Source organism: Euprymna scolopes, chromosome 2 (assembly GCF_053919585.1).
Source record: "Euprymna scolopes isolate OS-2025 chromosome 2, ASM5391958v1, whole genome shotgun sequence".
NCBI classification, from domain to species: domain Eukaryota; kingdom Metazoa; phylum Mollusca; class Cephalopoda; order Sepiida; family Sepiolidae; genus Euprymna; species Euprymna scolopes.
The window spans coordinates 192,318,127-192,345,186 of record NC_136483.1 but is presented as its reverse complement, the minus strand read 5'-3'; the positions used below and the strand labels follow the sequence as shown (position 1 = coordinate 192,345,186).

Sequence of the window (27,060 nt, the reverse complement as noted above, 5' to 3'; positions counted from 1 at the left end):
GTAAAAAAAAAAAAGTAAAGGAAAGAAAGCAAGATAAACGAATTATTCCAACGATTCGTAGATTATCATTAAAAACAATAAAACGATTTTATTGTTGTTCCATTATAGCATAAGGATTGTCAGAATAACTCGCTTGAAGAAAAAGGGGAAAATAGAAAACATTGTTTTGGGATTTTTGATTTGTTTTAAAAATTTAAAATGAAAAATCAATCGTTGACTTACAAATAAAAAGTGAGTAAAAATAATAATATGACAAGCAGAAAGTTTGGGATGTACAAAACTCCAAATAAATCCATCGTTTTTTTGTTCCAAACAAGTGGGGGAAAAGTCACTTCGTTTTCTACTGCGTCCTGTGAAAAGTGCTCTCGCCTTTCTGTGGATGACACAAATAACGCTAATGTAGAGGGGTGGGGGTGGGGTGGGGTTTAAACGTTTAAATAAATAAATAAATAAATAAATGTGTTCGCTGTAACAGTACACTGATAAACTGTATATCTAATGACCAGAAAAGACCGGAAAAGAACAAGGCGAACTCGAAGAAGACAACGAGGCCCTCTTGCAATTTAGATAATCTATGCATCTATAAAATGTGTGTGTGTGTCTGTCTATAAAAGTGAAAGTGTGTGTGTGTGTGTGTGTGTGTGTGTGTCTGTCTGCCTGTCTGTCTGTGTACATTTCCCTACACAATAACTCTGTCAATTTTAAGTCTACAGACTCGAAATTTGATATACAGGGTACGGAGATTTTGGAAAATCTTTGTAATCGGTTTTCGGCTCGAAATTTGGCTGTTAAGGGGTCAAAGTCCAACGATTTGACCTTTGAGAACTCTACCAAACTCCTCCGACAATTTTAGGTCTAAACACTTGAAATTTTAGATATAGGTTCCTTGGACATGGATCTAACTTAATAACTTGATTTGAGCCCAAAACAATAAATGTTAAGGGGTCATAATAAGGGTCAAAGTTAAAAAAAATTTGACCTCTGCTGTCTCTTCCAAATTACTCAGACACTTTCTGGCCTAAAAATTTTACATAAAGAGTATTCAGAGATAGGGCAAGCTTTTTAATCGGTTTGAGTCGAAAATATGAGCTACCAATATATAAATGTATGTATGTATGTTTGCATGTCTGCCTAAAACTTTCGACAAAGGCGACGGATTTTTACAAGATCAGTATCGTTTTAAAGCTCGACCCTTCAGACGACTGATACCAAAAATTTGGCTAAAAACATTAAGTTCTTCACCCTCAATTGAGCACTTTTCTACAGGGAGAGGTTTCTTTTTTCGCCGATATTTTTGAAAGTCATCCCCTCTATTCGATTGTCTAGCCTTAATCTAAACCTACGTTACTTCCGGTTTGACGGTGGTCGTAACAGCGAAGACGTCACGTTTTTTTCATATTCTTTTCCTCCTTCGCAGTACAGGTTCAAGCTTGCCTTCCTACAACCAATTTTTTTTTGTTTTTATTGCTCAACACACACCTCCAAACACCTGGGCAACACCGGGCTGAAATGCTAGTATGCCTATAAAAGTGTGTGTGTATGTGGATGTGTATGTGTGTGTGTACATTTCCCTACACAATAACTCTGTTAATTTTAAGTATACAGACTCGAAATTTGATATACAAGGTATGGAGATTTGGGAAAATCTTTGTAATCGGTTTTCGGCTCGAAATTTGGCTGTTAAGGGGTCAAAGTTCAACGATTTGACCTTTGAGAACTCTACCAAACTCCTCCGACAACTTTGGGTCCAAACATTTGAAATTTTAGATATAGGTTCCTTGGACATGGATCTAACTTAATAACTTGATTTGAGCCCAAAACAATAAATGTTAAGGGGTCATAATAGGGGTCAAAGTTTTAAAAAATTTGCCCTCTATGGTCTCTATCAAATTACTCAGACAATTTCTGGTCTAAACATATGAAATTTTACATTTTAAAAAATATTTTTTTTATTACATTTTCACCCCAAACAAAGCACATTGCCACTTTGGTGTAGGGGGCTAATATCAGAGGCAACAACTACTGGGGTACTATGTAGGGATTTGGGCAGCAAGATGTCGATTCACATTACACTTGAACTTCTGCACGTCAGTACAGTTGGGGAAGCAGGGACCTGGAATGGAATTCCAAAGTCTAGCGGTTCTGGGGAAGAAACTACTGGAGTAGAAAGATCTTTTACATCTGGGGATCTATACTGTGTGGGGTGGAATTTAGCTGCCTGTTGGGTTTGTCGAGGGTGTTTATGTCGTGGGGGCACAAATGCTTGCAGTTCGTCAGATCATTCACCATTAAAATACTTGTAGAACAGGCAGAGGGATGCAACATCTCGTCGATGGAACAGAGGCTGAAGCTTAGATGCCAGTTCAGAGCCTATCAGATTGGTGACTCTTTTGAACATTGTCTAGGAGCGAGAGACTAGTAGCAGATGCACCAACCCAGATATGACAGCAATACTCCATACATGAGCGAATGGTGGCCTTATAGAGGTACAGGAGACTTTTGGGTGTTAGTAGTTTTCTAGCACAGTAGAGAGAGCCTATCTTCTTTGCAGCGGCCCTGGCAATGCTTTCAATGTAATTGTTCCAACTCATGTTCCCAGTGAACGTTAGGGCAAGGAGTTTGAAAGGGTATTCAGAGATAAGGCAAGCTTTTTAATCGGTTTAGGTCTAAAATTTGTAGTTACCAATATATAAATGTATGTATGTTTGCATGTCTGTCTAAAACTTTCGACAGAGACGACGATTTTTTACAAGATCAGTATCGTTTTGAAGTTCGACCCTTCATGCGACAAATATCGAAAAATTAGCTAAAAACATTAATATCTTCCCCCTTCAACTGGGCACTTTTCTACAGAGGGTCGCTTTTTTCGCCGATATTTTCGAAAGTCGTTCACTCCTTTCGATTGTCTAACCTTAATTTAAACCTACGTCACTTCCAGTTTGGCGATGGTTGTAATGGCAAAGACGTCAGGGTTTTCCCCCGTTCTTTTCTTCCTATCCGTACGGGTTCGAGCCTGCCTTCCTACTACCACTTTTTTTTTTTTTTTTTTTGCTCAACATACACCTCCAAACATCCGGGCAACGCCGGGCTGAAATGCTAGTTCAAAATATGAGAAAAATATTGGGACGTATTTGGGGGTACACCATCTGCAAGAAGTAAATTGTATTGGCTATTGAAAATGACGCAATTATTGTAAAAGAATTTTAAAATTAAAATGAAACAATATTGAAATTGAGGTAATAAAATTAAATTGAAACAATATTAGGAAACGGACTTTAAACAAAATGATTTTTATTAAATGCAGAAACAAAAAAGAAACTTAATTACAAAAAAGAAACTTAATTACAAAAGATATTGTTCTCGGATACATAATATATGAGGAAATACCTGACTCGATTTCCTTCTCCGCCACACAAATTCCAACAAATGAAGATTGAGCATAATAATAATTTTTTTGGCCGACGTACACGAGTGACGCCCCACTCAAAACACTCGACGAAATTTTGATTTTTTTCCTTCTCTCCAAGAAATACGAGTTTTTGATTTGATATATTTTATTTCTTCTTTATGGAAGTGAATGGAGTGATTTTTTTTTAAATATCTTAAAAAAAAGATTGAATGAAATTGAAAAAATTGTCGTAATTCTACGAAATTTTCTGAACAAGATTATAAGGTTTCGTTTAAAAAAAAAACCAAAAAAATTCAACGTGTTTTTTAAAAAGGTTTTAAACTTTCGACTTTACAGGTAAATTTGCAAATAACTGTTCTTTTTTGTTTTAAATTAGCTTATTTTATTTAGTGATCTTTTATCTTCAATTTGTGATATATAAATTTGAGGTGAGAAAATTAATTATTTTCATTTGAATAGACATTTCAAAATGGGAGAGGGTGAATTTTAAAAAAACGCTTGTCTAGAATATTATATTCGGTTTATTGGAAAGAGCATAAAATTTCACATTGAACCTGAAAATATCGTAAAAATTGAACCAATAGAAAAATTTTTGATAGATTTTTAAAGTGAAAAAAATTGAAAAAAATTTAACTCGTAAAATTCAATTGATTTCATTACGTAAAAAACATGACTGCATGAACGCGCACAGGCACTTTGTAAACACTGTTTTTTTTTAAAATAAAAAATAATATTTCTATTATTTTTTAAACAACTTTAATAGTTTATTTTTTAAGTATATTCCATAACGAAATTAAACAACCCACTTTAAAAAGAGAAATTACGAGTTTTTTATATTTTATTCGCAGTTTTTTGTTAGGGGTGTTAAAACTCCCCCCAAATTCTGAAAAACTTAGTGCACGGTTCCATTTTAGCTACGTTGTCGTCGCTGTTTTTTCTCATATCGAAAAACAGTGACATTTTATTTTCTTTAATAAAAGAAAACCTACTCGACGAGAACACGACTATTTTTGTTTCAATAATTATTTTTATTCAAAAATAAAAAAATAAAAATTTCAATTTGGCTTGAACTTTGCAATTTTCGGATTATTTTGCTATTATATATTTTTTATTTAACAAACAAAATAAAAACAAAAAAATTTGGTGCTTATGCACTTATGTTACCGTGATTTTTTATGGTTTAAGTATCTCCCTTTATGTCTGAAGTGTTTCTAATTGTTTAATTAAAATCTTCCATCTACCCTTCTTTCTCTCTTTCTTTTTTTTCTTTCTTTAACCCACTCCTCTATGCAAGTAGTTGTAGACTGCTACTGATAGCATGTGACTGTTTCTTTGTTGACGATTGGCCGAGTGATTTTTTGCTCGCCCATTTAAGTGAAAATGGAAGTGAAAAAAGGCAGTTGCTGCCTTGGCCTTTGGGAGTGAAAGGTCGTTGTTTGAAAATGTCGGACTTGGATGTAGTAACTCATCGTGGCGAGACATCAGGAGGCTCTAGATGAAGGTCTTATTTCGTCAGTTAAATTTTCGTCTAGATGACAAAAATGAAGAGTAAAATGCCGACTGAGTTTAGACAGAGAATTAAAAAAAAAATCAAGTCAAAAGTCTTGTCTAGAAGAAAAGAAATAAGTGCAAATGTTAAACCTCTGACGAGTAAAAAAGTGACGATGCAAACAACAATAATTTGTTTGTTCCTCAGGAAATATTCGAAGTGAAAAGGAAAATGTATAATCTTCAATGGTGCAGCAAGAAGAAAGAGCCTTCTCTAATAAGAAAAAGTTTTCGTTCGACTAAGCTGTCGAAGCTACATTAGGTCAAGTAATGTTGTTTCCCAAGTAAAAGCTGACAAATATGAGTAAAAGAAAGTTGAAGAAGATGCAGATTTATTTGATAAGAAAAGAAGAAAATCCAACGAGACATTTTTTTATTTTTATGCTATCTCAAGCAGAAATTACAATTCTTCTCTCTAAAAAAAATCCGTATAAATTATCCTTGCTTCTAAAAAAAAAAAAACTATTTTTACCTCAAAGTAAGTTTGCCTCTTCTTAATATTTTCTTATCTTTTAATTCTAGTCTTTCTCTCTCCTGAATTGTTACTAAAACCTTTAAGGTTCGCCCAAAGGGGACATTTTTTTGGCAGTCTTTTATACGGTGTAATTGGTTATATAATATAACATATAATAACAAAATAATCTGAAAGTTCAAGCCAAATTAAAAAAATAAAAAGGCCACGAAGGCCAAAATTCTTTCCTTTTTTTTCAGATCAAAAACGTTAGTAAGATGGGACCGTGCACACACGCATTTTTTGTTTAAGGAACGCTTCCTGCAATGTGCTTCGTACAACATTATACCCGGTGCATATTTCGCAATGGGGCCTCACTCGTGTACATCAGCTTATATTTTATAATAATAATTATAAAGTAATTAACAATTATACAAAAATCAAATTTTTAAACATTAATTAATTTTTTTTAAAAATACCGCTACAATAATTAAAAATACGGTTACAATAATTAAAAATACGGTTACAATAATTAAAAATACGGTTACAATAATTAAAAATACTGTTACAATAATTAAGTCAATTTCCATGATCAATAACACTGTAACTGATATCGCATGATTCAAACTCTTCTCCTTAACATTCTTAAGCGATATAAATTGGAGGAAATACTTTGAAGACATTGCAAAGGCTGCTGCAAAAAAGTGGGATCTCTCTAACTACTCACACCTGCCAATATTTCTATAACACCAAAGTTCCAAATTTCACTAGCCGCACCTTGAACAGGACTCCAGAAATTTGCCCCTCCCACTTTGTGCCTGACATGAAGGAGGTATAAAGCACACAATGACACACATGTCTTCCTTCCATCAACTCGCTCACATCTATATATGCACTAACGAGAATAAGGTAAACCATCGCACACACATACATAATGCTAAAAACTGTGTGTCATGAGTAAGTTGCTAGAATCCACATTAAATAAAGAAGTAGTCAATCACCTCAGTAGAAATAACCTTCTTAGTGACATGGAATATGGTTTCCGTTCTGCTAGATCTACAGCAGAAGTGCTAACGAGTATATCTCATAGGATTAGTGAATCTCTTGACAAAGGCTTCCTTTCTAGGACAATTGCTCTTGACATATCAAAGGCCTTCGATAAGGTATGGCATAAAGGCCTACTTCACAAGATTTCCAGCTACAGTATAGCTGGAAATGTTTTTTCAATCATTAAATCATTTCTCTCAGATAGGCTCATAAGAATAGTTGTTGATGGGCAGAAATCAGAAGCCCACAGTATTAATACTGGAGTCCCTCAAGGGTCAATCCTGGGCCCAACTCTTTTCCTGATCTACATCAATGATCTCCCAAAACAAATACTTAGATCATTCATTGACATTTATGCTGACGACACTACCATCTATGGCAACGCATCAAAGGCCGTAAATGACAAAGTTCTCTCTGATTCTCTCTCCTCTGATCTTGAGCAATGGGAGAAAAGATGGTTGGTTACTTTTAATGCATCTAAAACTAAGATTCTATCTTTACATCATCAACGCACTGATCCCCATCTGGCATCAATTGAAAAAGATGGCTCTCGGGGGAGCTTTTGAAAAGCTTCTGGGATTGACCTTTACTCCTGATCTAAAATGGAACACATACATCAAATCTATTGCAAAAGTTGCTGGAAAAATGGTAGGATCCTTCTACTACTCCAGTAGATATCTCACTGCTGATGCAATTATCTATCTATATAAAAACCAAGTACGTCCACGGATGGAGTACTGCTGTCACATCTGGGAAGGAGCTGCTAAAAACAGTTTATCCTGCCTTGACAGAGTACAAAATAGACTTTGTAGCTTAGTGGGGGGTGCCCTTTTCTCTTCCCTGCAACCTCTCTCCCACAGAGGAGATGTTACGAGCCTGTCTTTGTTTTATCGTTATTTCCATAGCAAGTGCTCGTCTGAGCTCCAATCTCTGGTTCCCCCCCTCGCCAATCTTTCACAAAAAACACTCGTCTAGCTGAAACCACTGTCAATAATTTTCTCCACTCTTTATCTTGTGCCTAAATCAAAACGTAGATTCCATGAAGTGTGTGGTCATGCGGGATTTACGTTAAGATTTTTGTTCCTTAGAAGCGCTGGTTGAGTCTTCAGTATGTCTTTCTTTCTTTTCTTTTTGTCATGTTGTTGACCAAATGCACCGTCCGAGATTTAAAAAACTACTGTAAAATCAACAAACGGATTATACGTTCTGATTATCTGTTCCAACAACAACATAGCAAAAAAAAAAAAAAAAAAAAGAAAGAAAGAGAGACATAATCTGGATGAGGCTTTGCTTCGAAATATATTTATGATTTTCAATATAAATTTCAAACAAAATAAATATGTCTATTTATTTTGTAATAATGTGTTGTTTTGGCTTCAAACGTATATAATACATATTTTATTTTATTGAAACTCAACCAGCGCTTCTAAGGAATAAAAATTTTAACACACACACACACACACACACACACACACACACACACACACACACACACACACACACATATATATATTAGCTGGACGCCCGGCATTTTTTTTTTTTACAAGGTAGTCATCACTTATCAAGGCCCGGAAGATACTCAGGGATAAGGGTTATTGTAAGTACAGTACGTTAGTGTGGATATTTAGAGTGTCTACTAAAAGGGGGGGCGGTTCATCAGGAATTTGTTTACGTTGGACTTGAAGACATTCAAGTTGTAGTCAGGAGGGAAGACGGCAGAGGAACAGAGTTCCACAGGCGTGCAGTTCTAAGAAAGAAGCTGTGTTCATGGAATCTACGTTTTGATTTAGGCATAGATAAAGAGTGGGGAAAGTTTTTGACAGTGTTTTTTGTGGAAGATTGGCGAGGGGGGACCAGAGATTGGAGTTCAGACGAGCACCTGTCATGGAAATAACGATAAAACAAAGATAGGCTCGCAACGTCTCTTCTGTGGGAGGGAAGAGAAAAGGGCATCCCCCACTAAGCCACGAAGTCTATTTTGTACTCTGTCAAGGCAGGATAGGCTGTTTTTAGCAGCTCCTGCTCAGATATGGCAGCAGTACTCCATCCTTGGATGTACTTGGCTTCTATATAGATAGAGAATTGCATCAGTAGTGAGATATCTTCTGGAGCAGTAGAAGGATCCCACCATCTTTCCAGCAACCTTGGCAACAGATTTGATGTATGTGTTCCATATCAGATCAGGATTGAAGGTCAAGCCCAGAAGCTTGTCAAAACATGGGGCTTCTCCTAGAGGAGAGCCATCAATTTCAATTGATACCAGATGGGGATCAGAGCGTTGATGATGTAAAGATAGGAGTTTGGTTTTAGATGCATTAAAGTTAACCAGCCACGTCTTTCCCCACTGAACCACTCATTCGACATCAGAGAAGAGAGAATCAGGAGAGAGAATCAGAGAGAGCTTTGTCATTTACAGCCTTTGATGTGTTGCTGTAGATTGTCGTGTCATCAGCATAGATGACAACGAATGATTTAAGTATGTGTTTGATGTAGGTCGGGAATAGAGTTGGGCCTAGGATTGACCCCTGAGGGATTCCAGCATTAATACTGCAGGCCTCTGATTTTTGTCCATCAACCACTACTCTTATGAGCCTATCAGAGAGAAATGATTTAATGATTGAGAAAACATTTCCAGTAATACCGTAGCTGGAAATCTTGTGAAGTAGGCCTTTATGCCATTCCTTGTCGAAGGCCTTTGATATGTCAAGAACAATTGCCCTGGAAAGAGACTCACTAATCCTATGAGATATAACTGTTAGCACATCTACGGTAGATCTTGCAGAACGGAAACCATATTGTGTGTCACTAAGAAGGTTATTTCTGCTGAGGTGGTTGACTATTTCTCTATTTAATATGGATTCCAGCAACTTACTCATGACACACAGGTCTGTACTGAAAGGGAGATGACTTATCACCTGAGTTCTTAAATACAGAGCATACTGATGAGGTTTTCCAGGGTGTTGGAAAGCACTTCTCCTTAAGGCAACGCTTAAGCAGTTTCGTAAGTATGGGAGCAAGTTCTGGTTGAAGTTTTTTAAACACTATAATTGGGATGCCGTCAGGGCCAGTTGCTTTACTGGAATGAAGGTTCTTGATTAGCTTGGCGACCTCATGCACGGATATTTGTATGTTACCTAGCGTATTCTGTGTTATAGGAGGAAATATGGGGAGTTGATGGCCTTCGTCGCATAGGGTAGAATTAGCTGCAAAGTTCTTTGTAAATAATTTGGCCTTGTCTGAATTGTCATTTTTTATTACTCTTTTACAGTGGTTGCTGGTGTTCCTGAAAGCAGCTTTAGTCTCAGTGCATCTATTACGTTGGCAGCTATGGAAAAGTGGTTTCTGTGCACGATGGCAGCAGCACATTCTGGGGAGAACAATGGCTGGCTGTTAGGTTTTTGTTGGAATTTTTTAGATGGTATGAATTGGCCTATGCCTACAATTAACCATTCGGTCAGGTCTGATACTATAGAGGACACATCATTTTTAAACATGGAATGCAGAGGTAGATCAGATATAAATGTACGGAAGCTATTCCAGTCAGCCATGGAGTATCGGTATACAGTATGGTGGAGGGGTACGTCTGGAGACTTATTGCATTTCATTTTTATCTTAACTGATTTGACGGATTGGTCAGAGCATCCTAGAGGAGAATGAACGAAACATGAGCATAGCTCAGGGGAAGTTGAGAGAAAAAGGTCTAGGAGGCTTGCATATTGACCTGTAGTATCGGGCACACGGGTGGGCTCATGAACAATCTGAGTGAGGTCATAAGCAATGGCAAAATAATAACAGAACCTTCCGTCATCATCCGTCTTATTTGAGTGGGTAAGCCATTCCACGTTATGGACGTTGAAGTCACCACAGAAGTGGATGTTAGCCGTGGGGTGTGCAGACAGGATGTGGTCTATTTTCTCAGATATACTTTTAAAGGTAGTAACTCCGCTGTTATGGGGGGGCGATAGAGGGCAAATATAAATGCGGTGGTGTAAGCAAGTGCAACCCGGAAGCACACATAAGGTAAATTAGGATCTTCTTTAGAGATATCCCTGCCACATGGGAAGCCATCTTTAATGTAGGCACATATTTCATGCCCATGGCGATCTTGGGGGGTCAGATTTAGATGTTAAGTTAGAGTATCCGTTAATTATGAGCTCATCTAGGGAAGTGGTCGGCCCTATTCCAGTTTCGTTTAGAAAGAATATGTCCGGTTTCGTCTCTTGTAATTGGGTTTCAACCTCTAGAGGGTTGAAACGTAGACCCCTGATGTTGGAGAAGGAGACATCGTAGTAGGGGTCTACATTGAAGATGAGGTTCTAGGTTTATTCGAGTTTTTTTCTGGAGATGTTTCATGTGTAGGTTTTGGAATTTGTGGAACAGGTCGGCATACTTAGTTAGAGCAGTACAGAGAGATAAAGTAAGAGAGAAAAAGACAGGAATTTTTTTTTGTAGCACATGAAAAGGTAAAGCCGTAACAATTACCGACTAGTATGGCATCGAGAGGCCGCACCAGAGACTACTGCATGGTCCAGAGTCCATTCATCAAATGGCAATACAGCAGTCCCAGTACTTTGCGCCTGCTGATAGGATAGCCTCCTTAGTGGTTAATCCAAGGTTCGGGTCCCTGACTATCAGGCGGATAACGTTAGCCCAGACAAACGTTTACCTCCAGCACCCTTACTAGTGACATGGCCACAAGGATAGACATAGAGACAGAAAAATTTCCGACATCTCAGACTATTGTTTACCAAGTACTACCGACCTTTAAGCAGCCTTTTCTTCACCCTTCACTCAGAAAAATCACTCATTTGCATGAGGACTGAGGGACAAAAAAGGAGAAGCGAGAGTTACTGGAGCTGCCGATAACACATCCACTGTATTATCTAGTCTCCATTAAAAAAAAAAATGGGGGAATGGGTACAAGGGACTTAGTAAAAGTCCGGTGCTGAATTATCAATTCAGGACGCTTTTGAAGATAATCTCCTCTCCCATATTAATGAGTGGATGTTTTGGCATTATATATCTCGAGTTTGAATAATTTGAGCTTCACCTTATAATTAAAATCCAATAATTAACCTTTATCAATTTGTGAAGTCGGCTTAATATTTATTTACATTTGAGTTTAGATAATTATTCAAGATTTTAATTTGGGAGGTTTTCGTTTGCATAGGTGACATTTTTTTTCTTTTCTTTCCGTTTTACATGTAACAAGACGATATTGGTTAACAGTATATGTAACAAAGATTTCAGAACAGAACAAAAAAGCAAGACAAGATAGGTAAAATTTAGTTACGAGTTTTTAAGTCAAAGCTGTAATAAGAAAACAGTTAGCGGTAATTAGTACAAATTAGGTTCAAAATTTGGAAACATTTTTTTAACCTTAGCTGAAGAGTCTGGAAACAGCGACCTATCTTTTATTAGGGTCATATCGGAAGTGGGAACCTAGCAGACTCATTCTAGCTACATAAGGATATAGTGGGCGTTGTGTGTGTATTTTGGAGGCGGGGGGGGGGTAATGCTTTTATTTATTTTATTTTATTTTATTTTATTTCTTTGTCTATTTTTTTAATTCATTTTTTATTTTATTATGCTCGGTCATACAATAGGCTTAAGCATGATATTTAAATTTATACAATTTGCGGATGCTATATTATATAATCAGTTCTCTATTGAATAATTTGCCCTGTGGATTAATTCGCAATAAATAAATTAAAAAAAATAATAAAATAATAATGATAATGTAGTTTATCAAATTCCGTCTGTGTTTCTTTACAATATCACGTCAGCTGATGATGAATGCCGTGAAAACTCATTTGTGATTGATGTTTAGCTTTAAAATATGCAAACAAAGAAATGATTTGCGGCGATTTGAAATGGTACCTCTTCTTTTATCGTAAATTGAATTCATTAATAAGAAAAAATTAAAATAGAATAATGAAGTATATTTGGGGTTAGACACGGGATCATTTGGTCTGTAGTCGAATGTTCTCCTACTGAGCTATGTTTCCAGATGTCAACAGATCTGTTTTTTTCTTCTGTAAAAATACTTTTTTATCTGAAAGACGAAAATAAATGAAAGACGTTATAAAATACTGTGAATTTGTATTTTCGACTGAGATCATTCCTTGCAACAATGTTCGAAAGAGTTCACGTGAATTATTTTTACCGTTTGTGGAAGAAGAATGTTGTACTTTTTTAATTCTTTTATTTTTTAAAATTTGCAACACATTAGCAGTTATTTCATATATATATATCTATATAAAGTAATAGCGTTCGTGTGTTTGTATTTGCGTGTGTGCGTGTGTGTGTATGTGTGTGTGTGTGTGTACAACTTTCCTACATCCCACACTATTGAACCGATCATGACCAAACCTGGCATGACAACAATGACCTTCCACCTAAGGATGGTGCACACCATTTTTCAAGGTTAAAGTCAAAGTTCAAAATCATAGTCTATGTATATATACTTCCCTATAGTCCACACCATTGAATCAATCATGCCCAAACCTGGCATGATGATGGCCCTCCCACATAGGGATGGTGTCCACCATCTTATATATTTATAAAATAGTAGCATTCATGTGTGTGTCTGTGTCTGTATGTACAACTTTCTTACAGCTGACACCATTGGACTGATCATGACCAAACCTGGCCTAATGATTGTCTCTGACCTAAGGATGGTGCATACTATTTTTCAAGGTTAAGGTCAAAGGTTAAGGACATATTTAGTGTGGCTCTTCATAAACTCCCCCACCTAGGAATGGTGCACACCAAGTTAGGGTTCGTCACCATTCTGGGGGTCGCTACTATGGCGCGGGGCAACTTCTTTGTGAATTTTAACCCGATCACCCTTCTCCATCCGCATCTCCTCAACCAATTAGACAAGTGCAAATCATTTTGATTCTTTGTAATTGTTTCAATTTTTATGTGTAACAATATAAGTGTCAACTTTAAAAGAATCTATTTGATTTAAAGATCATAATTGGATGTCAGTCACTTCAGGAGGTAATTAAAAAAAGTTAAACACCTTAAGAAATAGTTGCTTTTACAATATCCATGAAGCGGGTACCCGAGCATACAACGGAGCGCAAGTGTCTTTGCTATTCTATATACACAGGGTTTTGAACTTAAATAGATTCTTTATTCATCATGATAACTTTATGTAATTTTAACACAACTTGACTAAAACATTGGGAAATCTAGAAAATGCAAAATTCAAACAATCTTTATTTCTGAAAAAATGTCTTTCAAATGTTGCCCATTTTCAGTATCGCATGTTTGTGCTCTTTCCAAAACATTATTCATGACAGATTGCAGAATCTCTGGATTACGATTTAACTCCCTTATTTCGTTTGGTGAGACGACAACAACTATGGATGGCAGTGATTGCTGAGAATACAGTTAGGAGATTCAAAGTTCCTCTCCGTCACGGTTACCACATGACAAAGATCAGAGAAATAGTTGGCCGAAACGTCGTGAAAAACAACAACCAATAAAGATGAAAAACAACAACTAATAAAGATGAGAATAATAGTCCGAAATAAAAATAAATTAATATATATAATGCTCATCTCAAAAATGAATTCCAATTAAGGAATAATATAGATATGATTTGCTTTTGTCTTTTTTTTTCGAATTACTCTTAAACCTTCCTATGTCTGCATATATTTTCGCAAACAAAAAATGCACTTAGTGTGTGTGTGGGAGGGACATATATTAAATATACGGGGTGGGGGTCTAAATATTTTTTTCGAATGTTTTTCTTTTAATTGATTGAAAATAATGAAACATCTAAAGATGCATTTCTCTTTTAAAACAAAACCGATTCGCATTTGTCATTAGTTGGCACAATGCTATTTGAATATTTCATAAACAATTGAAAATAATTAACGATTGCTATGCAAAATAAAACGGTATAGGAAGAGAATAGTTAACAAAGTTCCCTCTCCATTTTAAACACGAGTTTCTAAATAACATAGTTACTATATAGAAAACAATTCTTAACTTAAAAACGGTTGTGAATCTATTCTTAACTATTCTATACATTCTCTTTACGAAAGAATGTTCATGGTTTACCCTAATCATAAATATTTGCCCGATTATTACTACTAACAATGTCATAGATATGTAGTAGATTGATTTGTTTTAATGAAAAAAATAAAAATATGAAACAAAAAAACAAGATACAGATAATTATAATAGAAATACTTTTACTAATATTGTGAGAATTTTAGACTAACACCCCTGGCTAAAATGATATTTTCCTTTTGTTTTATTCGACTTTCATTTTGTTTTATTCGACTTTCATTTTGTTTTATGCGATTGTATATGGACACCTTGAAAATCTTGCTGGAAAAAAGCACAAGAAATTATTTTTAAATTGAAATTTTTGCACATTAATTTAACCAAAATGATGAATAATCATCATTTCCAGGCTACTCTAACATTGTAGAAATGTTTACTAACCCAGAGTCTGACTGGCAAGGTTGTAAAACTATGCGTAATGGCTTAGACCCCCCCCCCAAACAGCTTACAGAATCTACTTCCATGATGAAAATAACAATTTTTAGTTAGTAAAATACTACAATGTCTGAAATGAAAAATTATTTTCCGACCAATTAATATTGCTCAAGCATTTCTCTACTGGAAGGATGTAGAGATCCGACTTGCTGAAGGAAAGATAGTTGACAAAATAGAGCAACATCTTATTGAGAAGGAAGCTAAGAAGTGGCGGGAAATTTGAGCTAAATTGCTGGACATCTGTTACATTTTTTGGCATACTGGGTTATTCTCATTCTTTTCTGCATCTACGCATCGCTGGAACGTCTTGATTCAGTTGACCAGTATAAGTATCAAGCGGACTGTGGAAACTAGATGAAGTAGTCAAGCAGAGGCTGTAAATGCTGTGGTAAAAAAAATTATTGGAAGTCATCATTGTTCTGGAACAGCTCACAGAAAAAGGAGAAAATGCAACCACAAGATCAGGTGCATCTTTAATTCTCAACTCGGTATTATCGTTTCCGTTTCTTTTATTCCCGAGCCTTTGTTAAACTATTCTCCCAGAAATCAATGATGCCCAGAAGTATCTCCAAGAAAAGGGGCTGGATCTGATACAAAGTTCTGTCAGGATGACGGCGTTGAAAGATTACCTTCTTCAGAACAGAGAAAAGGTGGTGAACACTGCAGTAGACGAGTCAAAAAAAAACTCTGCTCGGAAATGGAGATAAGCATGGAGCATCGTATCCGAAAAAAAAAAACGAATGGGTGGTGAACGAATGACTGATGCAGCACTGGGGTTTGATACTGAGTTGAGACGGGAAATGCTATCTATCATAGACAGGTTGACTGAAGAAATATCTTGCAGATTTCAACAAGTTCACAATCTTGCAAGTTTTTCTAACACCGTCAAATCCGCTTGATGATAAATATGATTGTCAGCTTGGTGAAGTTGACGAAGATATAGAAAAAGATAAATTATTTGCCGAAAGGAAGAGATTACAGTATTTTGTGAAAGCTTCAGGAAAAGAAAAAGATCAATGGACCTCTTGAACTTTTGAACTTTATACAGATACTACCTCCCTAATTCCGTCCTTAATATTGTGATCTTGCTGCACATTTTCCTTACCCGAGCTATTAGCGTTGTCAGCTGTGAGCGCTCTTTCTCGAAACTGAAGTTCATAAAAACTACCTTCGATCAAAATGAGCCAGATAAGGCTTACAGACTTGGCAATCCTCTCCATAGAGAGGGAACTTGTCAAGAGAGTACATTTTGATAGAGTTATTATAACTTTGCTGAAAAAAAAGTGCGAAAAATTGTGTTTGTAAATTTTAAACCGACTTGATGCCTTGCAATAGTTCTCTTACAAAAATAAATTTATAGCCTTATTTTCAATTCATAAATATATGTATTTAAAAGAATTTAAAACTATTTTTAAAAGGATTGAAACATTATCAACAACAACAAATTTCTTAAATTTAGCGCTGATACCGGGCGATTACACACACGGATTTCAAAAGCACGCATAAAAGACGTTCTTTTCTCTTCTGGAGGCTCGGCCTCTAAATAAAAACATTATGAATAAAAAGAAAAGAAAACTGCACCGGACTATCCTCTCCTTGATACAGCCATGTTTTTTTGTGAAAATTGGGAAATAACAATAAAAAAGTAAATAAAAATGATTTTATCATTTCTTAACCTTTTCATGTTTTCAAATGTTCTCATTTAAATTTATAAATTCAAATTTCAAATATTCTCATTTAAATTTATAAAAAGATGTTTTGTAAAATGTGTGACGTTCCATTTCTTAAATTTTACGCTTAAACCGAGCGATTACACACAAGGATTTTAAAAAGCGCCGATACAAGACGTTTTTTCTCTTCAAGAGATTCGACCTTTTAATAATAACATTGTGAAGAAAAAGAAACGAAAACTACAAAGGACTATCCTCTCTTTGATACAGCCATGTTATTTGGCGACAATTCGGACTTTAACAACAACAAAAAAGTAAATAAAAATGATTTTATCATTTCATAACATTTTCAGGTGTCCAAATGTTCTCATTTAAATTTATTATTATATTTGTTTGTGTTTAACTTAATTTAACATTTTTTTATAATTTGAATAATACGTTTTTGTTTTGAAAAAAAATATTTGGTTTCTTTTGTTTCACATTAATGTTTACATACTTATTATTATTCAAATTATTGAAAAGAAATTGTTAAATTAAAATAAAAAGGGGAATTGTGTAAACATTAATCTGAAGGGAATTGTGTAAACATTAGTTCAATGAAAATAAATATTTTGAGGGCTTTTTTTGGAATTTTGAAGGTTTTAACAGGTTGTCATATGCCAGCAGTGGGTAGAGGCAAAACAAATAATTCTATTTTAGCGGGTGGGGGGACAGCCAATTATATGTCGGGGGGAGGGGGGTAGCAACAAATTTTATGACCGCCCCGGGCGATAAAATCTGATGCTACGCCACTGCACAGTGTTTATTGCAAAGAATAACTGTGTTTCATTAACTTTTAAAGCAGAACTTTCTAAACATTTATTTTCCATAACGACACAAAAAAGCATTTCCGGTTGCACCTGATAATTAGGAATCGCAAAAATAACTCCTGTAACATACCCTGCTGTTTATATTGACAGATTTTGTTATGAAAGAAGAGAAGTCTCTGTATTATCTCCGGTATGACAGCATTGAAGACTTATATTATGACGGGGCGAAATACTTTTTAAAAAATTTTTTTTACATGGATATCACCACTTATCAAGGCCTTGAGGCTACTCGAGGATAAGGGTTAAGAGTGTACAGTAGAAATTGGACAATATAGTAATCGTTAGTAATGGAAATTTGGTGAATTTGTTAACTTATGTGGAACAGCTAATCAAAAACTTGTTTACGTTAGACTTGAAGACAACCATATTGTAATCAGCTGGAAAGCAGGAAAACGGAAGGCAATTCCATAGGCGTGTAGTTCTGATAAAGAAGCTTTGCTCATGGAATCTATGTTTAGGTTTAGTTATAGATAAAGAGTGGGGGAAATTATTGATAGTGATTTCTGCTAGACGGTTGTTTCTTGTGAAAGTTTGGCGAGGGGGGACCATAGATTGGAGCTCAGCCGAGCACTTGCCATGAAAATAACGATAAAGCAGAGACAAATTCGCAACATTTTTTCTGTGAGAAAGAGGTTGCAGGGAAGAGAAAAGAACATCCCCTACGAAGCTACGAAGTCTATTTTGAACCCTATCAAGGCAGGATAAGTCCTTTCTAGCAGCTCCTGCCCAGATGTGGCAATAGTACTCCATTCTTGGACGTACCTGGCTCTTATATAGATAGAGAATTGCATCAGCAGTGGGATATCTACTGGATCGATAGAATGATCCCACCATTTTTCCAGCGGCCTTGGCAACGGATTTAATGTATGTGCTCCTCTTAAGATCAGGAGTAAAAGTCAAGCCCAGAAGCTTGTCAAAACATGAGGCCTCCCCAAGACGAGAGCCATTCATTTCAATTGATACCAGATGGAGATCAGAGCATTGATGATGTAAAGATAGGAGCGTGGTTTTAGATGCATTAAAAGTAACCAGCCACTCCTTTCCCCATTGTACCACATGCTCAAGATCAGAGGAGAGAGAATCAGAGAGAACTTGGTCGTTTACAGTCTTAGATGTGCTATCATAGATAGTAGTGTCATCAGCATAAATGTCTACGAATGATGTAAGGACGTGATTTGGAAGATCATTAATGTAGATCAGGAAAAGAGTTGGGCCCAGGATGGACCCCTGAGGGACTCCAGCATTAATACTGTGAGCTTCTGATTTCTGCCCATCAACCACTACTCTACTATCAGAGAGAAATGATTTAATAATTGAGAAGACATGTCCAGCTATACCATAGCTGGAGATCTTGTGAAGTAAACCTTTATGCCATACTTTATCAAAGGCCTTTGATATGTCAAGAGCAATTTCCCTAGAAAGGAAGCCTCCGTCGAGAGATTTGCTAATCCCATGAGATATAACTGCAAGCACATCTGCTGTAGATCTAGAAGAACGGAAACCATATTGAGTGTCACTAAGAAGGTTATTTTTGCTGAGATGGTTGATTACTTCTCTATTTAACACAGATTCCAGCAACTTACTCATGACGCAGAGGAGACTTATTGGCCTGTACTGAGAGGGAGATGAACAATCACCTGAATTCTTAAATACAGGGCATACTGATGAGACTTTCCAGGGTGACGGGAAGCAATTCTCCTTAAGGCAACGCTTAAACAGTTTTCTAAGGATGGGCGCTAGTTCTGGTTGAAGTCTTTTGAGTACTATAATTGGAATTCCATCAGGGCCGGTTGCTTTACTGGAATCAAGGTTTTAAATTAGCTTGGCAACATCACGTACGGATATTTGTATATCACATAGCGTGTTTTCTGATACAGGAGGAAATATTGGAGGTTGGCGGCCTTGGTCGCAAAGGGTAGAATTAGCTGCAAAAAGTTTGGCTTTGTCTGAAGCTGACAAGATTACCTCAGGTCCATTGGTGATAGTTGGGATAGAGCACACGTTTCTGTTCAGGATTCTGTTTGCTATTTGCCAAAACTGGTGGGAACCAAGCCTCTGCTCAGCTACTTTGGACTTAACGGACTGAGCATATAACTCTCTTTCGTTCTTTATAACTTTTTTACAGTGGTGAAAGCAGATTGAATGTGTGTCCTAAACTTTTAAAATGAAACTTTAAAAATAACTTTCTTTTGCATAACAACACTAAAAAGCGTTTCCGGTCTGCAATATACACTTTTATTCATACCGACAAACTTTATTTTATTTTGTATTTAGACCGAAACGTTCCGGCAACTCGCATGAATTCACACATTGATAATGAAGATATTCTCGTTTTTTAATCAGAGTTATTTAGTTCGACGACAAAAGTGGCGAGATCATTTTAGTGGCGACACGAAGTAACTTATTTCTCCACTTGTTTGAAAGAAAATAACGATGGATTTATTTGGAGTTTTGTACATCCCAAACTTTCTGCTTGTCATATTATTTTTTTTACTCACATTTTATCTGTAAGTTCATAATCTATTTTTATTTTTTGACTTTATATTTTACATGACTAAAAACAAACAAGCAAACAAACAAACAGACAAAAATCTATGTTGAAAATGTGATTTTATTTTAAAATTTTATTTGCCATTTTTTTTTTTTTAGTTCTTTCATTTTTCTTTATTATAACATCTAATGAGGTTATCTGGCATTACTCAGGGACATAGGTAACAAGTATAAGTAAGTTTAAAAGAAGTTTTTTGCGACATCTTTATTTTCAAATTTGTTCTCTGTATACCTCTTCCAACTACATCCCCTTTCTCTCTTTTTACCTTCATCTCTCTAGATCTAACTCTATCTCTATCGATTATCTTACCATTTTATTGTATCAATATAATCGTACTAACAATGAACGAGAACAAGAAAGGAAGAAATAACTTGTTGATTGTGTTTTTACCTATTTTAAGTGTTATTTTTAGAACAATTATCATTATAGTGGCTGATTACTTTCAATGCATCTAAAACCACACTTCTATCTTTACATCATCAAGGCTTTGATTTCTATCTGTCATCAGTTGAACTGGATGACTCTCGTCTTAGGGAGGCTCTATGTTTTGATAAGCATCTTTGCTTGACCTTTAATCCTGATCTAAAATGGAACACGTACATCAAATCCGTTGCCAAGGTCGCTGGAAAGATGGTGGGATCTTTCTACCACTCCAGTAGATATCTCACTTTAAATAATATGTAACTATCATTATCAACACTATTATGCATATTCACATGATAAATTATCTGCTATTGTGTTCCCTGGAGTCTGAGTGACATTAAATATTCTCATATTGCTCTCCCTCTTCTGGTTTTCTATATTTTATGTCAGATTATGAGATTTCTGGTAATTTCAGTTCCTTTGGATTCGTATAACCTTCTTTCTATGTTTATTGTTTGTATTTCTATTCCAACTTACTTATTATGCATGTTGGTTTTCGCACTCAAGGATTTTCCTTAATATTTAAGCTGCTTTTTCTTGTATTCTATATGTATTGGTGCCGCCAATCCTCCCTTTGATTCCAATTTCTCTTAGTCTTTCTACAGATTTTTTTCACCATTGTTAATGTGACTACAATTATTCATGTTACAGTAATTTCTTCAGGTTCCATCTTTATTTCTGCTCTCTGGCAAACTCCATATATTTATTTGCTAGTTATTTCAACTGTCCTGATCTTCACCTTGTGGACTACTTAGACAAGAAAGAAAGAAAAAGGATTAGGCATGTTTTGTTGTCCTTGTTAACTACTATCACGTCCAGCATCCTTATTTGGATGAGTTTGCTCGTTTGTACATCCATGAGGAGTTTATAATTTTAATTCTCTTTTATTGGCTCCGGTTTAGTTACATACCACTTGTTCGCATTTCTGTTGTTGTATTCCTTTGGTGCTAGTTTGCAGCATTCATTTATTGTGTGATTTACCTGCTATATAGACGTATATAAACGTGTATAAACACTATAAATAATATACATGTTGGATAGCGAGGTTATATACAACGTTGTCAAATAAATGTGTGTATATAGAATACCGGCTGTCTATATAAACGTGTTCAATAATTGAATTTAAAACTCATCCTAAATGTTTTTTATGTTACCTTGTTTTTAAACTTGTTTTTCTTGTTTTATTTATGTATTTGTCTGTATTCTCCTGCCTTATTCGCACCCCCTATGCTACAAAGTAAACGATAAAAACAAACAAAATGCCGGAAACTAACGATAAAAAAAATACCGGAAATTATTCTCTATTAGAGTAGATAAAATTAGGACTTTATTAAGTAGTATACTTAATATATACTGCAAGCTTGCCTATATTGAAAATGCTTGATTCCTGGCTAGCCAATCAAACCATCTAATATAGTTAGCCTTATTTTCAATTACATTCGAAATATAATACAGTGCCATTAGCAAAGAAAAAATTACATATGAAAACGAACCTCCTAAAGTAAAACCTTGAATAATTATCTAAACTCGAATGTAAATTAATATTAAGCCGACTTTACAAATTGATAAAAGTTAATTATTGGATTTTAATTAATTATAAGGTGAAACTCCAATGATTCACACTCGATAGATAACGACAAACTTCCACCCATTAATATGGGAGGGGAGATTATCATCAAAAGTGTCCTGAATTGTTAACTTAGCACCGGACTTACTACTTAGATATAAATAAGTCACTTGTACCCATTCCCCTCCTCCCCCCTTTTTCTTTTTTTTTTTAAATGGAGAGTAGATAATACAGTGGATGTGTTATCGGCAGCTCCAGTAACTCTCGCTTCTCCTTTTTTGTCCCTCAGTCCTCATTCAATGAGTGACTTCTCTGACAAAGGGTGAAGAAAAGGCTGCTTAAAGGTCGGTAGTACTTGGTGAACAGTAGTCTGAGATGTCGGAAATTTTTCTGTCTCTGTCTGTCCTTGTGATCATGTCACTAGTAAGGGTGCTGGAGGTAAACGTTTTGTCTGGGCTGACGTTATCCGCCTGAGAGTCAGGGACCCGAACTTTGGATTAACCACTAAGGAGGCTGTCCTATGAGCAGGCGCAAAGTACTGGGACTGCTGTATTGCCATTTGGTGAGTGGATCTGGACAATGCAGTAGTCTCTGGTGGGGCCTCTCGATGCCATACTAGTCGGTAATTGTTACGGCTTTATCTTTTCGTGTGCTACAAAAAAAATTTCCTGTCTTTTTCTCTTACGTTCCCTCTCTGTACTGCTCTAACCAAGTATGCCGACCTATTCCACAAATCCCAAAACCTCAACATGAAATATCTCCAGAATAAAAACTCGAATAAACCTAGAACCCCATCTTCCAACGTAGACCCCTACTACCAGGTCTCCTTCTCCAACATCAGGGGTCTACGTTCCAACCTTCCAGAGGTTGAAACCCAATTACAGGAGATGAAACCGAACATATTATTTCTAAGTGAAACTGGAATAGGGCCGACCACTTCCCTAGATGAGTTCATAATTAATAGATACTCTAACTTAACATCTAAATCTGACCTCCCAAGATCGCCATGGACATGGAATATGTGCCTACATTAAGGATGGTTTCCCGTGTGGCAAACATGATCGTTCTTTAACGAACTACTAACTTCTTACAGTTTCCATTTCGTACACTTATTCAAGCGAACAAGACTCGAAAAGCTGTAAATGAAAAGCTTAATTGCATGCGAAGCATTACACAGGCATCTTCTTTGGTTATTTCCATAGTTTATTTCCATGTTGTTTGGGTAACTTTGCAACGTCTCTATATTTCTACATCTTTCCATATGCGCCCTATAGGCTTCCATGGACGTAAATCGCACTGAGTAAACCTGCCGATCCCAACTCCAATCCCCGACTCTGACTGATTCGATTCATGTTTCCGTGTATATATCAAAACTACTTAAAAAGGTCCATCCTTTATTTCTTGTTAAATGTAAATATTGTAACATTATTTCGCTCAAACTAAATTCCGAAGTCCTTTGTTATCGTAAATTGTTTTCATATTGTAAATATTTTAAACTGGCTCTAAAATATTTTACTTATCGGTAAATTACCAATCTGTTATTGTTTTTATGACTTGTTTTCTAACATTCTTTTCACTCACGAAATATTTGGTATTATTTTATTGTTACAAAATTTATTCTTTTTTACTTAGCTATGCAAACTAATTAATGTACTGATCCATTCATTCACATGGCACTAATCTGCAACATACCGTTTCGTCTCTTTGTTCACAAATTCTACATTTACTGCTTTTCTGGGTTGTGTCTGTCTTGGCTTTTATATAGGTTGTTATGATTGCATTTTGTGCAGCTTGTCAGTAGCGATTCCGTTTCTCTATTCATGTGTCCTTTTCGTAGCAGTTTTATAAATCGTTCATGTAGCTGCTTCTTTTCTCATTTTGCTTTTTTCATATTTTTATTCCCAGTTTCACTTCTCTGTGTATTGTTTACTATGTATGAAAATTAGTTTCACAACACATATTTCAATATTAATAATTTCGTTCGATCTTTTAATGATTTAGTTTCCATTTACAGATATGAAGGAGATATTATTACTGTTGATACATACATTATTTTATAATACATACTAGCTCTTCCCACCCAGTGTTGCCTGGAGTATTTTTACGTTCATATTAATTTTAGTATTTATTAGTTAATTCCATCTTTTAACAATTATTTTCTTTTACAGATATGGAAGAAGAACGTTCGGATTCTTTAGTCCGTATGGAATCAAACATCCAAAGCCAACAGCATACTTTGGAAACCTTATTGAATTTGCTCAGAAAGTGAGTATTTTATATATTTTTTTTTTACTAACATTTTCAAATTCATAAAGAACTGAATGTAAGTCTTCCATATATATTTTTGGTGCTAGTTTATAACTCACATCCTTCCTTCAAGAAATAATTTAAAAAATAAAGAAAACTCTTTATGATATATGTACCCATGAGAGAAAAGATATTGTACACTGAAAATCACGTAAATTGATCAGGTAGTTTTATTTTTATAGGGAAGGAAAATCATTTTTAAGCGATTTAATGGGGATTCATAAGTATTATGGTGATGTACAAGGCTAATTTTAAACTCTATTTCTGAAGAGTGTTTCAAAGAGAAGTTAATCAATGATGAATTTGGGGTTTTCCAATACCCCCTCCCTATGTCAAGAATGGCTTTCTAAAGTCTTGCAAGTTTGAATTGTTTGAAATCATCTCCTCTGTTTAGAAAAATACGGCGTCGAAAGATCACCGGTCGTTGTTTAGTTATAAAATTAGATTTTCTCTAATTAAAATTTTTGGCGTGCGATATTTTCTTTCATTACGGATGCATATAACACTTGTCTTTGTTTTTGTTTATTCATGTAGGGAAAAGTTATAGACTTGCACCATAATTTTTCCTTGTTTTTAATTTAAATTTAAATAATGAGTTAATTATGATTTCATAAGAAATTTAAGTTTATCTATCAAAACTATTTTTTAAAATCAAACAATTTTAATAAAATAGGAGAAATGAAAAATAAATTTAATCAGTACTAAGAATATTCAATTTATTTAAAAAAGACAGTTACTTTTAAATTTGGATCAAATATACTTTTCAATTTAACTTTTATATCTTTTATTTTAAACATTTATGTTCAATTCAGTCTATTTTTGAATTCTTTTATTTGGATTATTGGTATTTTTGACTATTTAAATTTCGTATTTATTTCATTTTAGGGTTTTCATAAAACATTTTTTGACTGGAAGAAGGAATATGGCGATTGTTATGGGTAAGGGATTTTTCTGCACAAATTATTTATTAATTATTTTGTAATTATTTTATTAATCAATAATTTTATCAAGTAATCGTTTTATTAATTAATAATTTTATATAACAATATTTTAATTCAATGATACTTGATAAAAGTAGGAAAAAAGAAGACATTAAAATAAATAAGGCGATAATAAATAAAGCAATGTTGTTTCATGATGCGTTTTTCTTTGAAGTTAGTTCACGTTTCATAATTCTTATTCATTTAGTTAATGTAATTATAATGAAGTATTTCTATCCTTTTGTAGAATATTTTTTGGATTTTCACCCAGTTTGGTCATTGGGGACCCTGAAATTATTGGAGAAATGATGGTAAAAAGTTTCTCCAATTTTACAAATCGGCTCGTAAGTAATCCTTTTTGCTTCTAAGTTTAGTCAAGTCTCAAATGTATTATGAGATTTACTAAATCTAATTTAGTTTATAGAAGTTCAGAAAGGTTTAAATGAAAGAAGAAAAGCGGTACATCTTTGACGTGGAGGAATTCGCTTTACAAATAAAAATTGTAATTGTGTCCGTTTTCCTTTTCCTTCATTTGAACATTATCGATTATATTAGAGATATTAGAATTTGCATTTTGCATTTTGTTACTGCGTTGCATGTTTAACTTAATTATTATAAATTATCAGGCAAACCCCGGAGTTGCCAGGGAGTGAATGATGAATCCTATCTACTCCTTTCCTCAGCTTTATTAACAATCTTTACCCTTACTTATTCTTTTTTTTTTACCCGAAACTTAACATATTACCACTTGGAACGTAAGGGGTTACTATTTGGGATCGTATCTAACAGAGGGCTGTAGGGAGTTGAGCAGCGAGGTGTCTGTTCACATTAAATTTAAACTTATCTAGATTAGTAAAGTCAAGAAAATAAGAAACAGAAAGGAATTCCAATGTTTAGCTGTGCGAAGAAAGAAACTCTAAGAGTAGAAGGCTTTTCGGCATCTAGAGAGTTCAACAGTGAAGGGGTGCGATTTTGCTGCTTATCGTGTTGATCGGAAATATGTACGGGTGCTATAATAATCAGAGCACATTCCATTAAAGTATGTGTAAATAGACATAGGGATGCAACATTGAAACGATAGGAGTTTTTCTGATCGTATGAGACCTATTAGATTTGAGACTCTTTTTGAAGCCTGTTTAATAGTGAGAGACTGGTGGCAGATACACCAATTCAGTTGTGGCAATCTTTCTAGATTGAGGTATTTTTTGTTTTTATGTTACGAAATGAAGCCCTTCTAAAAAAAAAAAAAAGATCTTAGAAAGCCCGTTAAGTAATCCTAAAACCGTGGGTTCTGGTGATTTGTAATAAAGAAAAAATCCTTCTAGACTGAGATATTTGTGTTTCGGTGTTATGAATTGAGCGTTAAGTTAAGAAATGAAGCTCCGTTAATAAAAAGAAAGGCAAGGTTGTGTAATGGGTTACTTGGGCCGAATCAACTACAAAGAAATTGTAAAAACACGAAACCGGAGTTGGAAAAATCTTGCAGCAATGTCTAAAAAATGGGGCAATTATTCAAAACTAAAAATAAAACGAAAGAAAGCGAAATGCTTGTACAACAGTTATGTTTAAGTATTTATTTACTATTTTATTTATAACGTTTCGTTGCGTTTCGTTGCGTTTCGTTGATTTTTTTGTTCAGTGTTTTTCAGATACGTAAAAAATATAAAAGAAATGAAGTGTTGCAAGTATGTACAAAAAATAAAGCTACTACTTTAGTG

The 27,060-nt window shown here is 35.0% G+C and overlaps 2 protein-coding genes across 3 annotated transcripts in view; one reads left to right on the top strand and one right to left on the bottom strand.

The window, feature by feature from the left end:
* The window catches only part of LOC145300397 (cytochrome P450 3A14-like), a 67,603-nt gene extending 67,202 nt beyond the window's left edge, over positions 1–401 (bottom strand). The window contains exon 1 of the mRNA XM_080144480.1: positions 223–401. Coding sequence (XP_080000606.1) covers positions 223–296 — 74 coding nt within the window. The 5' untranslated portion in view covers positions 297–401. The remainder of the gene's footprint in view (positions 1–222) is intronic.
* LOC145300413 (cytochrome P450 3A14-like) overlaps positions 1–27,060 on the top strand; it is a 90,927-nt gene that overhangs the window by 1,074 nt on the left and 62,793 nt on the right. The window contains exons 1-4 of one of the 2 annotated variants that reach the window (XM_080144481.1): positions 19,789–20,021; positions 24,224–24,320; positions 25,248–25,300; positions 25,590–25,686. In XM_080144481.1, the coding sequence (XP_080000607.1) occupies positions 19,948–20,021; positions 24,224–24,320; positions 25,248–25,300; positions 25,590–25,686 (321 nt within the window). In that variant the 5' untranslated portion in view covers positions 19,789–19,947. Of the gene's footprint in view, positions 1–19,788; positions 20,022–24,223; positions 24,321–25,247; positions 25,301–25,589; positions 25,687–27,060 lie in introns of those variants that run through there. The other variant, XM_080144482.1, reaches the window with a different exon arrangement.